The 22,415-nt window shown below is 41.1% G+C and overlaps 1 protein-coding gene across 2 annotated transcripts; it reads left to right on the plus strand.

Moving 5' to 3' along the window:
• The first annotated feature begins 1,018 nt into the window (after positions 1 to 1,018).
• On the plus strand, positions 1,019 to 21,706 carry LOC135475203 (plasmolipin-like). Of its 2 annotated transcripts, none has more exons than XM_064755010.1 (5): positions 1,019 to 1,209; positions 15,149 to 15,278; positions 17,325 to 17,498; positions 18,040 to 18,159; positions 19,488 to 21,706. In XM_064755010.1, exons 2-5 carry the CDS (start codon positions 15,186 to 15,188, stop codon positions 19,635 to 19,637), a joined length of 537 nt encoding a protein of 178 aa, XP_064611080.1. In that variant the 5' UTR covers positions 1,019 to 1,209; positions 15,149 to 15,185; the 3' UTR covers positions 19,638 to 21,706. The 2 variants fall into 2 exon arrangements, with proteins under 2 accessions (XP_064611080.1, XP_064611081.1); XM_064755011.1 differs by lacking the exon at positions 1,019 to 1,209 and adding an exon at positions 1,224 to 1,370.
• Positions 21,707 to 22,415: the final 709 nt, after the last annotated feature.

The following is a 22,415-nucleotide window of genomic DNA, read 5'->3' on the forward strand; positions in this document are numbered from 1 at the left end:
GCTGTGATGCTAATTTCAACTCAATTGTTTGTGTGGTCATCACATGTAATAAACAGTCATATACATAAACCTCTCTTGGTAATTTACATTGACACTGGAGGCCATCGTGCAGTTATATCAACAAAGCAAACAAGTTTATTTCAGTCAAGTCTTCAGTCACCTGGTATAATATAGAAGGCTACATCACATATAGTAAAACCAGATCAGCGACGACAGTGTCATAGTTGGCAAATGATCACATGTGACCGGTGAAGTTCGGCTTCTTGTCAGTTTACCTGAGTTACAGCTTTATTCTTACTATTCATGTATAAAGGCTCATAAAATTGCCACTTAAACAGCCTCTAACATCAAACAGAATTATCTACTTAAACTTTTGTGTCTAACACTCCTAGGTGTAATTTATTAGACGTCAGTGGACCAGAAATTTTTAAAATGCTGTGTTGTTATCACATTTAATAAACAATCACATGAAAGCAATGCAACAAGGCCTCGGGGATAATGAGTCAACCAGCCGAATCCTGGCCAAGGCCTTGCTGTAGGACTTACCATGAATCTGCCTCCTAGTACGTTACTTACATTTGCTGCACGTTTGAAATACTTAACTGACTTGTCATCACTGAGGTGAGTGACGTGGCCTGTTTCTAATTCATGTGCTAAAGATTTATATTTATAGAGCCTACTATTCACATAGCTAAAGACAGTGACATACGACTTCGATTAACCAAACACAGGTGAATGTTTTGTATGTATATGTATATATATATATATATAGCTATATCAAGTTGTATTCCACGCTTTGTAGTTTTTTTTCAATGCCTTTAAAACAAAAACTGCATGAACACGTGTCTGAACGGCTGGACACTTTACGCGGGGGAGAGGGGTATGCATGCTGCTGTATGCTGAGCCTATGTACTCCTGGGCTACGTTATATCGCCGAGTGCTCTCCGTGCGCTTGACTCAGTGTGCTGCAAGTCTGTGTGTCATTGACACTGTGTCAGTGACTCGTATAGTGGTTTGGGCTGAACCGCGCTTTCATGAACTCGAGCAGCCGTTACAAACGGGCGTGGAGCGGATACCTCGGATTTCCTACTCGGATCTTCATCTAATCCTAACTTCTGCTGGCCGGCCGACTGACATCAGTGCCTGTACAACTACTCTGCCCCAGGCTCACGCTCTCCTCACTACCAAGGATCGAGTATATCACGCACGGTGGGTTACCTCATTTCATGTGTTGTGTTAATCCTTACGGTCGTTAAACAGAAAGGGGTTATTTTCTTTACCGTGCTGAAATTTACAGTCATCTCTATATGTATACTGAGGGTGTCGGAGAACTGGAAATATATACGTTCATAAGTATTCTGCCAATACAGGTAAGTTAACGCTGTAAGCTGTCCGATTTTGCAATGTTGTGCGATTAAGCTTAGAGTATATATATATATATCTTTGTGACATATTTGAGAGGGAATGCAGCTCAACGGCAGACTCTCATATATACGCTCTTTACCGTTGAACTCGAGTTGGCTGTAACAGTACACAGCGTAAGTGTTCCTATACAAATTAAGCCAAATCTGGTATCTTGAAAGTCAATTCCAGTTTTCAACATATGCACGATACCCTGAAAATGGGCACATATCCTATGACATAAAGATAACATACATATAGTGCTTTACGATTTACGATAACCCTAACACTACATGTGTAATCTTCCGTTGGATTGGAGTGGGGTAATTATATGCGTATATTCCTGTCAACGTTAGGTGAACATGGTGGTGTGGTATGGAATGCGACCGGCTAGGCCGTTAACCGCTATGCAGTATGACCGAGTTGTAAACTACTGACGCGGGTCTCGCGCCCACTGTTGTATTTCCCCAATAGCAGGCTTCGTCATATACCCATGGTGTATGAACGCTGTAGCCATCAGTTCTCGTGTGATAGTTGATATAGGCGGATCCAGGTTTAGCAGACTTACTACACCAGTATATACACACGGACAACATTGTTATTTTGACCGTCAGCCTGAGTACTGCCGCGCGGACGTGGCATTTCCACGGGTGGCTTTGATATAATGAACAATTTCCAGAAATAAAACCCGCGGAGATGAGATATAAATAGTAAAAGGCTGGCGGAGTCCCACGAGCGTATTCTCCGACAGGGGTGAGTGGCGGAGCTAGCATTGTCTCTGAGCACGACCTGTCGGACTAGTTCTCTTGGGAGCTATTGCTTAGCCTGGACCGCGGCGTAACCTGTGCAGATTTGGGGTCACTCGGTCGCGTAGCAGAGGTCCCGATCGCATAGCTGGAATATCCCGGAGATTCAGCTGAGCGTAAACCACCGAAGGTGGAGTATATTTAGCCACATAACTGATTTCAAAGCCTGTGGCAAATGACCCGTCTACCACTTACAGGCTGCTTAGTTCACTTTTAGGTTGGACCGTAATTAGAAGTAAATGAAGAGAGTGAGTGCAGGAAGGCTGTGTGTGCTCGCGTGATGTTCATACTGTAAGATCAGTAAAAAAAAAAACCAAAAAAACCCCAACAAATATGCGGCCCAGAATGTTCGTCATCAAGTCATTTAATCTCACACATCATATGTCACTACAGTTTCTGTGGCAATTTCACAAGTAAACCCAGACTTTAAAAGACAGTTGTCGCTGTGACTGTCTAAACTTTTTCAACAATGCGAATTCAACCTTAAAGTTATCCTGCAAGGTAAATTCACTCGGCCTATCTCAGGATCTTGTTTTGTTATTTGGAGCACTGAGTGGCAGTTGGGTTTAGGTCATTCGCTTGACGCCCATTAAATTGATTTCGATGGTTTCAGGTAGGTAAATGTTTTGTAGCTTTGTGACGTTTCGGGTTGGGGTGGTTGATGGCAGATTTGCCTCAACCTGTTTTGCAACATATGCAGTGGCCCCGGGGCTGGCTTATACATAATTACGGTCCAATCAAGCCGTGGCTCGTCTATGGCCCGCATTCTGTCGAGTGAGGGGAGAGTGAAGAACTTGGTTGATGAGATACGAATGTAGAGACAGAACACTTCCCTTAATTTGTAACTTTTACCACACGAGGCGTATGTGTCTGTCCTGACGTACGGACTGGTCACTGGATGGTCGTGGATAGCTTGTTTTGAACTTCCAGTGGTAGACAGCTTTACTTCATTCTTAATAATATGCGATGTATGTTTGAAACATGTGTTTTTTGGGGATATTGCACTTTTCACTAAGCTACATAGTAAACAAACATACACATACAGTCTAATGCCACGACGGATCGCTGATAGACGGGCATGAGGACATTTGATCACGTTTACAGTGTCATGAGATGTACTTTATATGAAATGAAATTCATGGGTGCTCTCATTAATATGATTAATGTAGTAGTACTGTAGTACCAGTACATTGTTGCAGTGACTTTTAGTGCCGTATGCATTGTGTGTGTAAAGGGACCAATGCGATACAGTTGCTTTGCATTGATGGCGCTCTCGGATATTCAAATATCCAAAGTATTGGCGCGTAGACGAAATGTGTAACATGCATATGTCATATTTTCGCCACATTGTGGCTATGCCAGACGTTCATGATTATCCAGAATAGGTACGACACAACATTATTTATTGATGAATGTTCATTATAGATTTGTTCTAAGAATAACTGTAGATGAGACTAAACGTCTAGTTGCGTTATCTACACGCCCGTTTTGACATAGGCCTACTGGTCTATGAATACTGTTTACTCGAGTAATTTTTTAGTAATTCGTCCACAGGCTGACAATGGCGAATCCCGGCCATATCGAACTCGTTGTCGTAACTCGACGGACATCTTTATGTCATTTTTAAAAGTCAATATCAGTAATAAATTAAAGTGATTTTTTTTTATATAAGAGACGATGACTGGGCTCCGGCGTGCAGAGATACTTGGTCAGTAGTTCGCGGATTTTGTGTAATGCCCAGTGTATGGGATACAAAGTGTACTGAACAGCGTAGAAAGTACACAGTGTCAAGCTTATCAGGTTCTGATATTGCATAGTCTGTATATTTCATATTGTCCACATTACGGGAAACCTAGCTTATTGCACAGTCTGGAATGCTTAAGCATAGTGTCCAGTTTATGAGTTTGAAGGTTGGAGCTAACTGCAGTATGCACAGTTAATACTATCGAGTTGATGAGGAGTTAAGTTTATTGTATTGTGTGTAGTTACCAGTAAGTGTAGATAGAGTGGAAGATCTTATAAGTTGACAATATGTCGACCCAGAAAAACCTACGTGGGTGCCATGTCGAGGTTGTACGGCATCCATACCCAGCTGACAGTTGTACGGCATCCATCCACAGCAGACAGTTGTACGGCATCCATACACAGCTGACAGTTGTACGGCATCCACACACAGCTGACATTTGTATGGCATCCATATACAGCTGACAGTTCTATAACTTCCATACACTGTTGACAGTTGTACGTCATCCATACACAGCTGACAGTTCTATAACTTCCATACACTGTTGACAGTTGTACGGCATCCATACACAGCTGACAGTTCTATGACTTCCATACACAGTTGATAAATGTATAGCATCAATACACAGGTGACAATTCTATGGCATCCGTACAGAGTTGATGGCTACCTGGTGTCTTTAGTGTAACTCAAGTGCCCGTCCTTTGTACAGTTGTATTTGCAAATCAATAAGACTTTGCTAATCGATTTGTTCAGAGGCGAAAATGGCCCTTCGACTTAGTTAACATAGACAACAGCGCTTGGGCGTGGCCTAACACGACGATTTTCAAGAGATGACCGTCAGGGTCCCATATACGACTTCCTTCAACTAAAATTGTATTCAGTTCTTGTTGATAAGAACTGAAAACGCCGGTGAGACAGGCCGCCTTGGGATCTCCTCCCCCATCACGTCTAGGAAATCCTTCAAAACCATGGTCAGGTCCTGTCAATCCCTTCTCAAACACGATATCACCGCAGTGTTAAACGGGTAACGAGAATAGGCTCTGCAAATGTTCTAGTTTCTGCAGGAGTACATGGAATGAGGTCAACCTTCGTACGTTACTTTGTCTGCCTTTTTTGCACGCCGAAGGCCGGCACATACGATAACCAGATGCGGGGCAAGAACGCTAGAACCAAACAATGGTAGCACTCACTCGTGAGTTCGAGTATCCGGGCCATCCGAGCCCCATCTGAATCCTTCTGAACTCTGTGTCTTTTATGTACCTGTACATCTCCTTTTAGGAGTAGACCAGAAGCCATTATAGCTGTTCAAATCTGCTGTGAAAATATGGCATTGTCCGGAGTTCCCCAGTGCTCGAGGTCTCCTGTCTGTTCCATATATCACTGTAACTGCCACCACTACACATAATGATATGTGTACACAAGATATGGGTTGCCATGAACGTTAATTACAATTAAAGTTAACAGCTTAAAATCGCTTTCAGCTTTCAACTGTGTATAGATTCCGTACAACTGTCAGCTGTGTATGGATGCCATTCAGCTGTTAAAAGAAAAGTTAGAAAAGTTATTCTCCAAGGAAACCACAATGCGTGGCATTCGGTTGTAGTGATAAGGGGGACCATACTTCGTATGGCAAAGGAGTGCCTTCCCTCTAATACTGAAGAGCGTAGGGTACGAATGACGCCACATCGTGTTTCTGGTTCTCCAAAATGACTTATCCCGTGACCTTGTAAGAATTCCGGATTAAAAGGGGACTTATAGAGTTACCAAAGTCGTAATAGAAATATTCTTATGTTTGGCGTAAAACACCAGTCAAAAAGAAAAAACGTATACATCTATCTGCACAGTATGGATGTCAAACCGATAAATCTGTATGAATTCAAATCGTGCATGACTTCAAGTTGCGGCAAATCTCGGCTTCATAGTCTAAACCATTCTTCAAGCATAATGTATCTTTTAGGTCAATAATTGTAACTGTGAACTGTAAGTTTGTATCGATAAAGAATGTCATGCATGCAGGGATTCATATGCGGAAAATCCCCCGTAAATTCATTGAAGAGGATAATCTAATTGTAGCCTGACTTATTTTATTCACCATGCATGACAACCAGTCGGTTGACTGTCTCTAAATCATACCCTCACGCCAACTCTAAAACTCTGCCACAAATCGTGATAGGCCACACCTAAAACTGCCTTTGTTTGACTGGTTACATCAGGCGTTGAACTACACAGAACTGAACTGCAGTACATATCTGATCAGTTCAGGGTGTTTGAGCGAGTGTGTTACCTGAACTATAAAAGATGCACGACCGACTTACTCGCACAGGTGTTTGACATGCGCTCTGTGTTGGTAACAGTTAGGTGCCGTCTATTGGTGACAATTGTCAAGATGAACCTGAATAACTATCGCAAGTAACGCTAACGGCCTGTGGCTTGGAAAAGCCACTCTAAGCCTATCAGATAGGTGGGGTTGCCGGTGTACACTTAACAGTGGGATGGTTCGATTTTGTGTAGGCGATAGCGGTTTCATTTCTCCTACGTCAGAGTGGTATTTGTAGCGGTTTGCATAAGACAGGATATACTGTTCATGCGGCGAGATGATATATCGTGTAAGTGGAAATGAACTGTACAAACGACGAGACGATACAACGTGTAAGCGTGAAGAGTACCTCTAGCCTCCAGTCTAAGCTGATGTCATTACACTGATCCATCTCTGTTCTTATGGCACAAACGCTGAGTATTTTAGTCTTGCCCTATTCTACCCTCCAGAAAAAAGCGTTTTGTACATTCGCTATCTTTAGTGGCTGCACTTGTGAGCACGAAGATGTTTCTGCCGCCTCTTCCTGCTCCCATGCATTCAGCGTAATATTCGTAAAAGTAAAGACAAAAACTCGAGTAGATAAGGCAGTTCACTGTGTGTTTAAGCAGCAATAATGCGCTTATGTCAGCCACAGTAACATATTAAGCGCAGTGTCCCGTCTTTGCCTGACACACTTGCAGCAACACTGCATGTAGTGTCTTCGTCCTTTCTTCAGACGTATCGGCGTCTAAACAGCAGACGCTGAGTCGCAAATATAAGTATAATTCCTTAGCCTGCTAAATCACACGTTTTAATTATCAGCGATTAAATCAGTTTCCAAACTGTTATGGTTTTTCGTTTTATTAAAAGGCTGGATGAGATTACTCATGCAAGCTTTTCTTGTTAAAAGCCAAGCAGTCTATTTGGGAGAACAACAGAAAGTTTGTACTTTGAAAAATCAAAAGGTTTCTCTCAGATGAGTGTAAAACAGGTGAAAACCACTTCACATTATAGTCAATCTAATTTCCGAGAAAACAGAGTACACACACTACACAACAGCTAGAAACGACACAACACAGCGCTTCAACGCTTCTGCCTAACTCTCCTCCCTCTCACCGGCCCGGATAGCACAGTTGGTGGAGCGGTAGATCCAGGATCAATCCTGGGTCGAGCCACACCTTTAAAAGAGGAAGTTGTAACTTCCTCGCTTGGCGTTCAGCATGAAGAGGATTGTGCAACGACTGGTTGACCCGTATCAGTATAATGGCTCGGGCTGGGCGGCTTACTTGGCTTCGGTAAGTCGTCTTAGTGAAGGAGCACTAGATAAAAGAACGATGAAAGTCCGTCCTGAGGCAAGGAGGCAGATTACATACACCATAAGGATTCCTTCGTCGTCATATGACTGAAGAATTGTTGAGTACCTTGTTAAACCTCAAGCACTCACTCACTCACTCCTCCCACTCTGGTCTGTCGCCGCACATCCGTTCTCCGCTTCGTCCCCTTCCCCCTACATCCCACAGTTTCGAATTCAGATATAGGCCCTAATACACAAGTTGACAATCAGGAAGGAAAGCACATGGTGTTAAAAATCAAAGTGGAGTATTCTTGAATGCGTTGTATAAAGCACATGTCAAAAAAATGAAAAGTTCAAAAGCGTCTGTGAAAGTAAACATTAACAAAAGCCTAAGTTGTTGAAGGAAGGTTTAAGCTGGTGAAAAGTCAAGACTTTGTGAGAGTGGGAATTAACGAAGGCCTAAGTTGTTGAAAAGTCTAAAAGTCTGAGATAGTAAGAATTTTAATAGCTTAGTTTTCATTTCGCGAAGGCACAAGCATTATGTAGATCATGTGAAAAACTAGCACAAATTCGCAAATAGCTGCATGCGACATCACGCAAAAGGTTGATGTCGTCTTTCACACAGCTCCCTTGTTAATTGCTGAACTTGTTAAAAGATAGGATGTTCAAATTATGACTGGCCGAAAGACAGACGAACAGAACACACAGTACGACTTATAGGTCTGTGCTCACAGCTGAAAGGATATCTTGTTTTTAAGTTTAACATTTTATTTGTTATACAGGAAGCAATGTAAGACATTTTCTTAATTCATTGTATCTTACAGTGCATACATTGTATTATAAACCTGTTTAACAGACACCGAAGTCAGTGTGCTTTAAGGCTGTCTTTCTTTCTTATAAGTTTTATTCGACACAGTCGACTTAATTGCTATCAGCAAGATATTATAACCTTTCTCGTGATCTCATTAACTTTATTACTAAGCGATTTGTTGAAGATAATTAATGAGAAAGTATGGGTCTAGAACATAGTTGTTCTATCGTCACGGCTATAGTATAACTCAGCTGGTGGGAAAATGCTCACAACATTTTGTACAACTCAACCCTCTGTACGCACGAATTGTCATACATTTTGTAAAATTCAACCCTCTGAATTATACATTTATCATGAAGTCTCTGCTTAGATGAATCAGGCTATGATAAAACATATTCTGGTCTATATTTATTTCAAACTGTCAAAATAGTTGTTAAGGTCGTTAGCATCATAGCATCAAGGAATAAAGCGTTTCCTGTTACAAGCGTTACGTTATAAATATCTAGATGTGGAATCTCAGTGCTCATATTTTTATGTTGTCATTTGAAATTTATGTGGATGTATTGTATCCAAGTATAAATGTTATTTTGCGAAAATATTCAAACACTTGATGACAGTGATGAAATATAGATGGCCACCAAAGTTTAATACTATGTATTCACAGCAGGCGCCTATATTAAAGAATAGCACTACGAGTTTGCATTTACGGATATTTTGATTTGGGTCCAAAACAAACTGTTTGAGCAAATAACTTCTTAATAGTTGTGTAAGACTGGGATATGAACCTCATGAACGGAAACATGTCTGTTTAAGTAGATGTTCAATTTACCATCCTGTTTTAAACTAAACGTACAAATGTAGTCTGTATTTTGTTGCTGGATACTGAAATAATTCTATAATACGCATGCGCTAAAACTCATTTAAAACCGTTCACCCACTAGCGCTGGTTTGTATGGCGAGTGGTCACCCCGTCCTCCATAGTTTGCGTGGGTGTTCACTGCAGTATGCACGACAGGCGCAATATGGGTAGGAGTTGATGTGATGGTAAGTCATACCACTTCTAAACCGGGTCATACGGAGTCAGGCAAGTTTCGAGACTTCAGGCGGTGTGGCAGTGGGCCATCTCATCATGAGCCTTATACTTTACCTCAACCCACACTTGTGGCTTGATCTTTGAAGTTCAGTGGATGTGACGCAAATATTGCTCGTTACACGACTATATATCAACAGATACTCTCTATACGACGGGCTATTAGATTTATTTATTTATTTTGATCGCTGTCTTACGCTGTACTCAAGAATATTTCATGATAATGGATGTTAATCTTGAACTACGACCTGCTGAAACCCACCAACACGACTTTCGTCTAAAATAACCTTATAACGGGATAGTTAAAATTGACCAAGTATTATGTCTGGCTGATGCAATATGCGTATAAATATGTGTGGAAAGCGGTAATTCAAAGGGGTTTATTTCTATTTGTAAACAGAAAGGCACATATCAGATCGCAACATGAGAATTTTGCGAACTGAAAATTTCGATGATTCGTGGCCATTTGGGTTGGTTGTCTGGTTGGGTGGAATTGATTTGTGATTTTCAGCGTTGTTCTTAAGGTTGCCTAAGGCTGTGAGAGTTCGTTCTTTGTTTTCAGTCATTTTAACTGACGTTTTTGGTCGTATTCAGGATTTTTTTGATCTTTGTTGATCACTTTCTTTGGCTCTGCAGGATTGGCTGATAATGGTATTTTTCAGGATTATTATAATTGTTGTCTTGGGTTGTGCAGAGCCGATTCATTTTTTTCAGGGTCATTTAACCGTCATTTAACAAAGCATAGTGCGTGGTTTTGATGTTGAGTTTTGTGGTTGTAGTTGTCTCACAATGATTAATGGGTAGTATATAGTCCTATGGTACATTTGGACAAGACTTGACTTCCAGATATGTATATAGACTAGTCGCGTGCTACCAGGGAAAATGCGTCTACGTATGAGACCAATTGGTATTACGTTCTCTCTTGTCCATAGGTTTTATTCAAACTGGTTTGAAGGCAGGAATAACTTTTGATTCATAGGTAAGAAATATTCCACCTGAGGACTGCAAACTTATATACGCGACATATTGCAATTTTCTGAAACTTTCCTAAAATTTCATTCTCTTACTCATCTCATCTAGAATACGAATCCTGTGCCAAATGATAGGTACAATATTATATTGACATTGACAATGTCCTACTCTCTCAGGCCAGAGTTTATGATTGGCATGAAAATGCTGTACACAGTCATTAAAAGTAATGACCCAACTTCAAGGAAACTTAGGGCGTGCTTCCAGTGACAGGTCCTGTGGTCAGCTCGAGTGATCCGTGACCTACTTCTTCTGGTCACAGATCGTTGTCATCTATAAAACTTTTCAGTCAGCTATAATGGAAATCAGTACAAGGGTTCACAGGTGGAATGTATTTGATTACATTGCATCGTGTTTTCCTAAACATAATAAAGCTGCAGCTATAGGGTGAGGTAAAGTCCTGTCGCGTCTGAAGGATAATAATAACTGTCTTTCGCGCACTTGCTGTACCTAAGCATTTACATGTACCTAAGAAGTAGATGTAAGGGATTCGATTGATTTGGCCCTTTCACAGATTTGTATTTGTTCCCATGATCAATGACCCTGATACACTTCACCTGCCAAAACATGTCTGTTGGCCAAAGGCCATATTGGAGCATGAGTGAAAGAACGCCATGCATGTTGGAATTCCGACTATATGGAAAACATTATTATAAAACCCCGCAACAATAGCAAGGTATGGAAGAGCTTGCGTTAACTACATACATTGATGGCGAATGGAACATGTGTATCCCTTTTCTCCATGTGCGTTTGGCAGTTCGCGGGTATGAAACTGATTTATATCTTAGCGTTTGCATAAAATAGGCTACAGGTCAAGGGCTGGAGATAAATAAGATATCGACAATCTTTGTTGGGTACTGTCTCGGAGATCGAGTTATCGTTCTTGTTTTAGAGTGGAACCAGGATGAGATATTTGCACACAGATAAGAAAACCAGTTTAAATACCTTCCTTGTTGGCGACTTCAAGCTGATTAATACGCGTTTGTGCGTTTGCATGTGTTCCTCCATAATGTTATTACCTTAAAAGGTACATGTGTATTACAAAACAAAAAAAAATCACTTCCTCCTATTTAGTTCCTTAACTGATTAATTTGTTTATTTAACCGAACTGAATAAGTTTGCGTGGAGTTATCCCGTTGTCATTTCATTATCATGGTTTATGGCCTAGTCGAAGGCCTGAGAAGGAGCATAGTAGATGAGAACGTTTAGACGTAATGTGTGTTCAGGAAAAATAACACTTGGTGTGATTTACTGGTGAGGACATGACTGACGGTGAAATATGCCAGAGAAGAGCTGTGACACGCGGTTTCCCGTACCTCGGCAAGGTGTATCTGTAGGCATAGATGTAGTGTAGGGAAGGTATGCGTGTGCGTACACATGTAGACAAGATGTAGTGTAACGAAGGTATACATGTACGTACACATGTAGACAAGATGTAGTGTAACGAAGGTATACATGTATGTACACATGTAGACAAGATGTAGTGTAGGGAAGGCATACATGTACGTACACATGTAGACAAGGTGTGGTGTAGGGAAGGTATACATGTGCGTACACATGTAGACAAGATGTAGTGTACCGAAGGTATACATGTACGTACACATGTAGACAAGTGTGGTGTAGGGAAGGTATACATATACGTACACATGTAGACAAAGTGTGGTGTAGGGAAGGTATACATGTACGTACACATGTAGACAGGATGTAGTGTAGGGAAGGTATACATGTAGGTACACATGTAGACAAGGTGTGGTGTAGGGAAGGTATACATGTACGTACACATGTAGACAAGGTGTAAGTAAGGTGTGTGTGTATGTATCGTGCAAGTGCACCGAAGGCGTCTGTGTAGGCAAGACATATGCGTAGGCACAGTGTACGTGTGATGATGTACGCCGACACAAGTTGCTCGCAGGCGTGGTGTACAGGTTGAAAAGGCTTACGTGTAGGCAATGTGTACGCCCAAGCAAGTTGCACAAGTAGTCAGTATGTACATGTAGCCATGTAACCTCAAGTATGATTCAGGAAATTAATCTGACGCACCACAGGAAAAGTAAATGAGTTTATATGCTGGATATGCTGTCACCATCTGTGCTATAATTTTAGATTTATTGATCTATTTGTTTAGATAAAGAGAAAAGCATGCATAACCCGACTATACAGAAAGTTCTCATGATTATGAAGTCTCATGTAATAGTCCGTTTAACAGTTAGTTACGAGTTCGAGGCTGCCCGTTCAAGAGGGTGTCAATAGGCTGGTAGAGACAGAACTGCATGAAAGTGCATTTCGCCAGAAAGTAGAATTTCAACAGTACAACTTTGTCGACTTTTGTCGTAGATTGGGGGAGTTTTATATCCAAGTACATGTACGTAATGAACCTTTGCTAGAGTTGTTTTACTTGCTGAGGTCCAAGTTGTAACGCTGAACACTTCGCCAAACTTAAACACATGAATAAAAACTGTGAAAAAAAAGCAAAGGCAAAGTTGAGTTTCGTATACTATAGTTAACATTTAGGTGGCCCTTGTGGAACTGCAATTTGTTGACGAATTTCCAGGCTGAAACAGATGAAGATGACAAATGAAAGACTGAAAGCCATTTTATGGATGGGGTAAATCACTGAGCTTTGCTTCGGTGTAAGACAACTAGTCTCCAGCGAACCTCAGACAGCGCAAACGGCGACATGAGCGTCAGAGAGCGCAAACGGCGACATGAGCGTCAGACAGCGCAAACACCAACATGAGCGTCAGACAGCGCGAAAGGCGACACGAGCGCCAGGCAGCGCAAACGGCGGCATGAGCGTCGTGGACCGTGTATTGTGAGCGCGGTCCCTACTAACCTAGGTAGTTTACGTGTGCACGTCCAAGCAGTGTAGCAAAGTCGCATTGTACTGCGCTACGGCTGTCAGTCAGCAGGTTCGATTTATGAGGTTTATTTCTCATCGATCCATAAAAAATACAGAGTGGGCCGATTAATTCGGTCTGATACAGTGTAGAGAGAGAGCTATACAGAGCTTAACAATTCTCTATATATACCTCCACACAACCAGCATCTGGACTTTACATGAACCGACCGATATTTGTCCTGGTAACCATGGAAACGCTTGCCGTGAGAGCGAAGATGTTTCGCACATTTGTAGACACTGATATGGTACTATGCACTGACAGCGGTGTATCTGTATTTGTGACTGAATGAAATGTAGATACAAATGACGAATGCATGGGACAGAATTAAAATAGAATCGACCCTTCTGTCTCCGTTCAGACGACGTGCAAAACATTATGCATGTACAAAATATCAAAGAACCTGGTACGGTAAGGCGGAGAATCGGCCCCAGAGGGGTACGAGGAGAAAGTGTAAATTTCAAAAGGATGTCTTGCATTAAATAAGTGTTATCGTGAATCAGAATGGATAATTGTCAAGCTATGGTATTACGTACGAGTAACGAAATCATACGTGAATTCTGGTTGAGAACGCATGTGGTCCTTTGACTATCACTAACATTAACATGTCATGCGTAGCCGAAGTATAAGGCTGAAATTTGCTATATATGTATTTAATTGATTGGTGCATTATGAGTGTGTCAGCAGCTGTCACTTTCGACTTTAGTCAGTTTCGCTTCTTGAGTGCACAGTTTCTTGCATTGGGGCCGATTCCCCGCCTTACCACACCAAGTTCTTTGAATCGCACATACCGGCATTTGGTTGATCGGACTTAGAGAGGTAAGCACGACTTATCCAGTGAAATGGACACTTATGTCTATATGTACACCTCTCGTTGTACAGTTAAATCTTTTTACGAACTCACGCCTTGCAGATGTAAAGAAATCTTGCTGCACAATTAGGAGGGAAATGCCCGTACACTACGAAAGCGTCATGGACTTATATCTTTATACGCGTGTCATTCTCTGTCAATTAACCCAGATAAACTACCTATTTCATCCTTCCGGCAGAGGGTCGAAATTTGAATACTGGTTCTGCTTTGCCCTGTCTGTGCGTCCTTATCCATGTAATAAAACCCCTAGAGTACTACAAGTGTTTGAGATAACGTCTCCAGTGGGTTATCTAGTACTGATTCGCCAGATACTTTTTACAAGGGGATATTTGTAACATGCAAGGTGTAACATTACAATATAGGTAACGTTACAATAGTCTGTATTTATTTTAAATAGATCCCAAGGGAGTTCTGTGCATTGCAACTCATACGTAAAGAGGATAAAAGAATAAATAAAAGAGAAATAAGGCATTAGAAGTGTGTATAAAATAAGTGTACTTTGAAGTTTACCCTTGCATATGTTATTTTGTTCGTCAAAAACAAGGTTAATCTTCAGCCCATTTATCGCCCAATGAAGGCCAGCGGTAGATCCAATATCATCATTCCATTTTGAAAACATGTCGATCCTGATCGGCCTCCTGGCCAATAGAGTAACTGGATCGAATGTAGCTAACGCCACATCAGCTGCTGCATTAAGTCAGGCGGTTTATCAGGGATTTAGAACAAAGGCGGTGGGCTTTACCGCGAGCAAAACACATAAACACATAAACACAGACACTTTGTCCACAAACCTGACCGCCGTCGTATGAGTGAAATATTCTAAACTACGGCTTTAAATAACCAGTGAAATAAATGATATCGATAAGCCGTTGAGAATGTTTAAATACCAGTTTTTCATCATTTGTTCAGATTGAAACGTCTCGCTGTGACCTAAGCATTGTTCAGAATGGCTACAACAACAACGTCAACTGTTACGTTTTGTACGTACGACGCTGGATACCTGCGCTCTGTACCTGGAATACTCAAGATTGTTGAGGCGGTGAGTAGGTCATGTCCCAGTTCTCCCTCAAAACTCAAATGTTATAGACCTATACACAGTTTCTGTGTAATCCAGCAAGAGGTCGGAAAAAAAACATAACATAAAATTCAGATGAAAGAGTGCGAAAAATTAGTTGTAAATGTGTTTATCTCCTCCTGATAATTACTAACAATTTTGCTTGTTTGGTGGTAAACAACTATGAGATAAATAAATAAATTGGATTACACATAAACTAGCTCTAGTGCTGGATTACACATAAACTGACTCTAGAGCTAGATTGCACATAAACTGGCTCTAGAGCTGGATTACACATAAACTAGCTCTAGTGCTGGATTACACATAAACTATCTCTAGAGCTGGATAACACACAAACTAGCTCTAGAGCTGGATTACACACAAACTAGCTCTAGAACTGGATTACACACAAACTGACACTAGGGCTGGATAACACACAGACAATCTCTAAAGCTGGATTAAACAGAAACTGGCTCTAGAGCTGGATTACACACAGACTGACTCTAGAGCTGGATTACACACAAACTGACTCTAAAGTTGGATTACAAACATCTGGCTCTAGAGCTGGAGTACACATAAACTAACTCTAGAGCTGGATTACACACAAACTAGCTTTATTGCTGGATTGCACAGAAACTGGCTCTAGAGCTGGATTATACAGAAACTGGCTCTAGAGCTAGATTACACAGAAACTAGCTTTAGAGCTGGATTACACACAAACTAGCTCTAGAGCTGGATTACACACAGACTAGCTCTAGAGCTGGATTGCACACACTAGCTTTAGAGCTGGATTACACACAAACTAGCTCTCGAGCTCGATCACACACAAACTAGCTCTAGAACTGGATGACACACAAACTGACTCTAGAGCTGGATTACACAGAAACTATGTCTAGAGCTGGATTACACAGAAACTATCTCTAGAGCTGGATTACACACAGACTGACTCTAGAGCTGGATTACACACAAACTGACTCTAGAGCTGGATTACAAACAATCTGGCTCTAGAGCTGGATTACACATAAACTAGCTCTAGTGCTGGATTACACAGAAACCGCTCTAGAGCTGAATTACACATAAACTAGCTCTAGTGCTGGATTACACACAAACTAGCTCTAGTGCTGGATTACACATAAACTGGCTCTAGACCTGAATTACACATAAACTGGCTTTAGAGCTGGATTACACACAAACTGACTCTAGGGCTGGATTACACACAAACTATATCTAGGGCTGGATCACATACAAACTTGCTCTAGGGCTGGATTACACATAAACTGGCTCTAGATCTGGATTACACATAAACTAGCTCTAGAGGGGGAGTTACACATAAACTAGCTCTAGTGCTGTATTACACAGAAACTGGCTCTAGAGCTGGATTATACAGAAACTGGCTCAAGAGCTGGATTACACATAAACTAGCTCTAGAGCTGGATTACACAGAAACTGGCTCTAGGGCTGGATTACACACAAACTTGATCTAGGGCTGGATTACACATAAACTGGCTCTAGATCTGGATTACACATAAACTAGCTCTAGAGGGGGGTTACACATAAACTAGCTCTAGTGCTGTATTACACAGAAACTGGCTCTAGAGCTGGATTATACAGAAACTGGCTCAAGAGCTGAATTACACACAAACTGGCTCTAGAGCTAGATTGCACATAAACTAGCTCTAGAGCTGGATTACACATAAACTAGCTCTAGAGCTGGATTACACATATACTGGCTCTAGAGCTGGATCAGCAAAAATCAGAAGGCGCTTCCTGTCGTTTGACATCCAGGTCACTTGGTCACATGTCTGTGTGGTGTATTACATCCCCACGCGTTGTGTATTATCGTCTTCAGATGTGCCGTCAAGAACTCTATGTGCTTTGCTTCATTACTACAGTCATTTTTTGAGGGCTTATATCTTATCGCCTTCGTGTGTGTCATAATCAGTATCGCTAAGAACTGTATATCACCCGCACTGTTAAGAATTAATTAAATTAATAGAAACAAGTGCTATGTTGCTACTGTGATTTTTTCAGGTCTTGTGTCTTATCGCCTTCATCTGTGCCATCATCTACACACGGCACTGGACCGCACTAGGCCTTGGCTGGGTACAATTTGTCACCATCTCCGCCTGTATCGCCGTCATGATTATCTTCTTTCTGTACGTCTTCCACATTGTGGATCGCCTCCATGCTGTATTTGCCTTGCTGGTGAGTTACTTTGTGTGGTGGAATACAAGTCACAAAATATCTTACCCACCGGATGGATGATGGATATGAAGCACTATATTCTGAAAGCGATGCTATGGGCGTCTGTTGACTCGGTTATGTCCCTTTGTTCAGCTCTCACTTCAATGAACCACGAGATTTGCTGGTACAGCGGCCTGAATTATTTATTTATCTGTTTGCTCGGTGTTTTAACGCCGTACTCAAGAATATTTTATACGACGGCAGTCAGCATTATGGTGTAAGTAAACCGGACAGAGCGCTGGGGAAGCCCACGACCGTCGAGGTTGCCTAGTCTTCTGAGTGTAATTGTGGGCCTTCAGGGAGATATATCCATTCCTCGGTTGGGGTCTACTCTTTGAGAGGGTACATAAACACATGAAGGTTACTGACCCTATATATTTCATAATCCTGTTACTACATAACCACAGAAATAATAAAATTAGGAGCAGCTTGCAGCATGGCAAACTAATCAACTGGGCATCAAGGAATTTTATGTGACTATATTTTTGTGTTGTTATTGTAGGTGCTAATATTTTACTTCGTCTATGACATATTCCTACTGGTGGCTGGTATCCTCGCGGCTGTCCAGGCCTCTCAGTACGGAGGACGGTATTATGGAAGCGAAACGGTGGCCGCCGCAGCGGTAAGTGGGAGTTTCACATATGTCACAACAGCGTGGAAGTTATCATCAGTTTTGAAAACGACCAGGAGGCAAGCTCCTCAGCGCACGAGCGAGATTTCTGTATGCACTGAGAGGGGCTTGTGCAAAGACCTTTTGTTTTCACTGTGGTAATCTTATCGCCCAGCCTGGTCGTGTTATTTTACGGTGTTGTTTTTCTCTCCGTCCATTCGTCCTTAAACTTTTCGACGTTATCATCAATTCTACAGAAACTTGTGATGTTTATGCATCTATCACTGGCACACAAGAGCATCTGAAAAGGGATGCCAACAGAGTTATGCCCCTTTTGATGATGTATTTGATTTCTATATCGTTAAAACAAATATTGTAGGCCTATATGTCTACAGAACCGTTTCACTTTTAAAAAAGTGTGCATGTACCTAGCATTGACCTAGAGCCTACTGAAAATGAATCCCGAAGGCGAACTGAACTTTTCGCCTTTACCCCTTGTTTGGATGGTTATATTTACATGTACAGAACTGCTATACTCTTTGGGCTCTTATACTGAGGGGCTTATGTACCTACAGTTGTCTCAGAAAACTATTGGGATTCCGAAGGGCCTGTTTTGAAGTGTCGAAATTTTACTCATTTTTCCGAACATTTCACTTTCTTGGAGTTGTTCAAGAATTTTGTAAAAAAAAAAAAACTTGTTAGTGCTGACAGTGACGTAAAACCAGCGGAAAAACCCGCGCTGACGCATTAAGCAATATGTGGCATCATGACGCGTGTTCGAGGAGAATTATCCAGCAAAGTGGTATCGGGAAAACTTGGTCAGTCAAGCATACTTCAAATCCAACAATCATAATAAGACATTTCCTCGCAGGTGCCTAACATAAAAATTCTAATTTGTACCTCAAGTTGATAAATTATAAATAAAGTCTTCCTCCCAGAAGGTAGCGAACAGTACAGTTCGTTTTCTGCGTGACGATCGGGAAACCGGGATGTTGGAGGTAGGTTCCGAGTTTACACGAACAAGTCGGCAGTTTTAACGACTCCCATTGGCTGAGAGCCATCACACCCCCAGTATAAATTACAGTGTGTGAAAGATGGAGGACTCGATGAGCTCAGATTTATGCCTTCTTTGCAAAATTGCAAAATTATGCAGTAGGCACCACCAGATAGAAAAAATTTTGCTCTTTTCAGCCTATACTGCTATTTCTTTAAAATTTTCTTCTCCTTTAAAGAGTAGGCCTGTAAAGTTTTTTAGAATAATGGACGCTCACTCACATTATGTTTTACCTGACTTTGACTGCCAATTTGTATAGCCTATGTGGTGTTTCTGTTTGTTTCAGGCCTTCGTGTTCTTTGCTTTGATAGCCTTCCTTATCGACACCTACTTGCAGTTCAAGGGATGGCGAATCGTGCGCACGTCTGGTGGCTCATCATCAACGACGACGAGAACAACTGTGACCACACACAGTTCATACGTGACAAAGGCCTAGGATGTAACTATAGCAAATATAACATCTAAACTGTATCTGATGTGCAAACGATACAGAGGTTTTATGTGAACTGTGTACTGATTCTAGACGTTTCTCTGGGATAGTTTACGCAGTGTTTCTGCCTACTATTATCATGTTTCTGTCAGGTTATGCTATGTTTCTGCCAGCTATTACCATGTTTCTGTTAGGTATTACCATATTTCTGCCAGGTGATACTATGTTTCTACCAGGTAATGCTATGTTCCTGTCAGGTATTACCATGTTTCTGTCAGGTAACGCTATGTTCCAGTGAGGTATTACCATGCTTCTGTCAGCTATTATCATGCTTCTGTCAGCTATTACCATGTGTCAGGTATTGCTATGTTTCTACCAGGTCTTCCCATGTTTTGAGAACAATTTGACGAATTAGTTTGGGGGTTCATGTGTTAAGAAGGTTTCCTCCTCTGCAAACCTATTCGAAAAATTTCTCAAGTTGTCACATGTACATCCTGTGCCTTTTGGCTGAAATCAACACTTACAACAAAAATATCGACCTCTCAAAATGTTTATTTTTTGTAACAAAACATCTAAATTTAATTTGTCGCCCTCAGGTACTTTGGTTTGTAGCCTTTTATAAGCTAGGCTTGATGTCAGTGTTCAAGAATATTTTCACTGGCTTGTTAAATTTTAAAATTAAATTAAAATAAAACATAAGTATAGTGGAAATATGTGATCAATTAAATTGGTTTGGTATTTTCATGTCGACGGATGATTTTAATTTGCATAAAGTGTTTGTTAAGATAAACACAAAGCTGTGCAAATATGTTTGTATGAGGGTACTGTGTATGCTGGTATAAAACCCTTCACTTAGTTATTTCATTGGTGTTTTACGTCGTACTCCAGAATATTTCAGTTATACGGTAAGTATATAACACACATGTTAAATATATTCTGAACACAAATGACGATTAAGTTTTCCTAACATATGTTTTTGTGAACAAAGCGTTGCAAATTTCTATAAGAGACAGGTGTCTTAACTCTAACTTTATTTTGTATTATATGTATCCTTTTTGTACTTTCTTACTTATATACCTCGCTTTTTATATTATTGAAATATATTTTTGTTCTGACAAATACCATATAGCATGTGCAGAAAAGCAGCGACAGTCGCTATCTTATGCTTTGATTTGAAGGTTTGATATTAAATATAGTTATCATGCGAGGCGAATGCTCGAAATGCTGCAAACTCTACCCGCCAAGATGACATGGGAATGGATTTGAAGTAGTTTTAGTCATTGTAGTTACAGAGACCTGAGTTAAGCCATTCTAGTCGCGAATACCTGAGTTAAGTCATTGTCATGTGGAGGACTCTTATTTTTCTCTGTGATGATGTAATGGCGTGATTTGCATGTTATCTGATTATTAGATACACGGTTACTCAGTGACAGGATACCGAAATATATGGTGTCTGTCACCCTCAAATTAGTCGAAGCATAAGCCGCGCCCAATATGAAGGTCACTGACGTCATATATTTCCTTACCCTGCGAAAGACCCATTAGTTCAGCGTAGGCTGATGTACTGGCCGAAAGATAACCTAGTCACAAACGCACATGGTTTCGGCAGCAAGATACAGGATATTTACGTCACTCACGTTACCGTTGCTGTCCAATGGAAACCGAAGAATTTGCCAGATGCGGGATGATGACTCAAGCTTGTCCTATTATTTTAAACAAAATTCACTCTGATGGACTGTATCAGGATATAATGCCCAGGCAGTTCAGTATCACGGGCAAGTTAAAAAAAACAAAACAATGGGAGGCGAACGTATTTAAGCAGCCATTTTTGATACCCTTCTCCAAACAGTCTACCGTAATCTGTCCAACTCGTCAGATCACGCTGTGTTGTCTAAGGAGAATAGAAGGACGTATTTGATCTCGTCAAAACCACAGATTTACAGTTATTCTTGCCATAAGACTTAAAGATATTACTACTCTAGTGTTCATGATAAAGTTTTTTTCTTGGCAATAAATCATAATAAATCTCATTATATCATTCAGTCCCTGTGTTTGTAATAAAGAAAATACAGATATGTTTTGTGAACGTCTTACTTTTGGATGCGCGGATTTATCTTCAAAGACTGTACAGATTCAACCCAAATTACATGGAGACAAGAGAACACCAATGTTGTCCATGGACGAGATGATATCGTATAATGCTTATGACTTTTGCATTCCATTCTACTGTAAAACTAGTGTGATCAATTCAAAAAACACTTTATGCGCATACCTCTAGTTCTCCCGGAGTTTTAATAGCAAATAAAAGAAAGACCAAAATGAGCCCAAAATCCCTGTACTAAGGACGTTCTATATCACGTGATACCTTCTATCACACGTGTAAAATTCGTGTGCACCAATGCGGTCGCTGTGAGTTCAAGTCCAGCTCATGTTGCTGTACGTGGTAGGTCTTCCAGAAACCGGATTGTCGTGGATTTCCCCAGGCTCTGTCCGGTTTACCCCCCCACCGTAATGCTGGCCGCCGCCATATAAGTGAAATATTCTTGAATATGGCCTAAAAAACTCCAGTCTAATCAAATCATTCTAGTCGGATGAGAATTAAATGTGAATTCTCGACTGGTGTGTTGACTTGGATGATTGATGTGTTGGCTCGGGTGATTGTTGTAGTGTCACATGATTGGTGTAAGGTCACATGGTTTGTGTAGGCTCGGGGTATTGGTGTGTTGGTTCAGATGATTTGTATGTTGACTCGGATGTTTGGTGTGTTGGCTCGGGTGATTGTTG

The sequence above is a fragment of the Liolophura sinensis genome, chromosome 9 (genome assembly GCF_032854445.1).
Source record: "Liolophura sinensis isolate JHLJ2023 chromosome 9, CUHK_Ljap_v2, whole genome shotgun sequence".
NCBI lineage: Eukaryota > Metazoa > Mollusca > Polyplacophora > Chitonida > Chitonidae > Liolophura > Liolophura sinensis.

Bases quoted from the DNA above. Each gene is read 5' to 3' on its own strand.
- LOC135475203 (XM_064755010.1), top strand. From the start codon at position 15,186: ATGGCTACAACAACAACGTCAACTGTTACGTTTTGTACGTACGACGCT. The intron at 15,279-17,324 runs GTGAGTAGGTCA...TGATTTTTTCAG, and splicing joins TACTCAAGATTGTTGAGGCG to GTCTTGTGTCTTATCGCCTT. The intron at 17,499-18,039 runs GTGAGTTACTTT...TTGTTATTGTAG, and splicing joins ATGCTGTATTTGCCTTGCTG to GTGCTAATATTTTACTTCGT.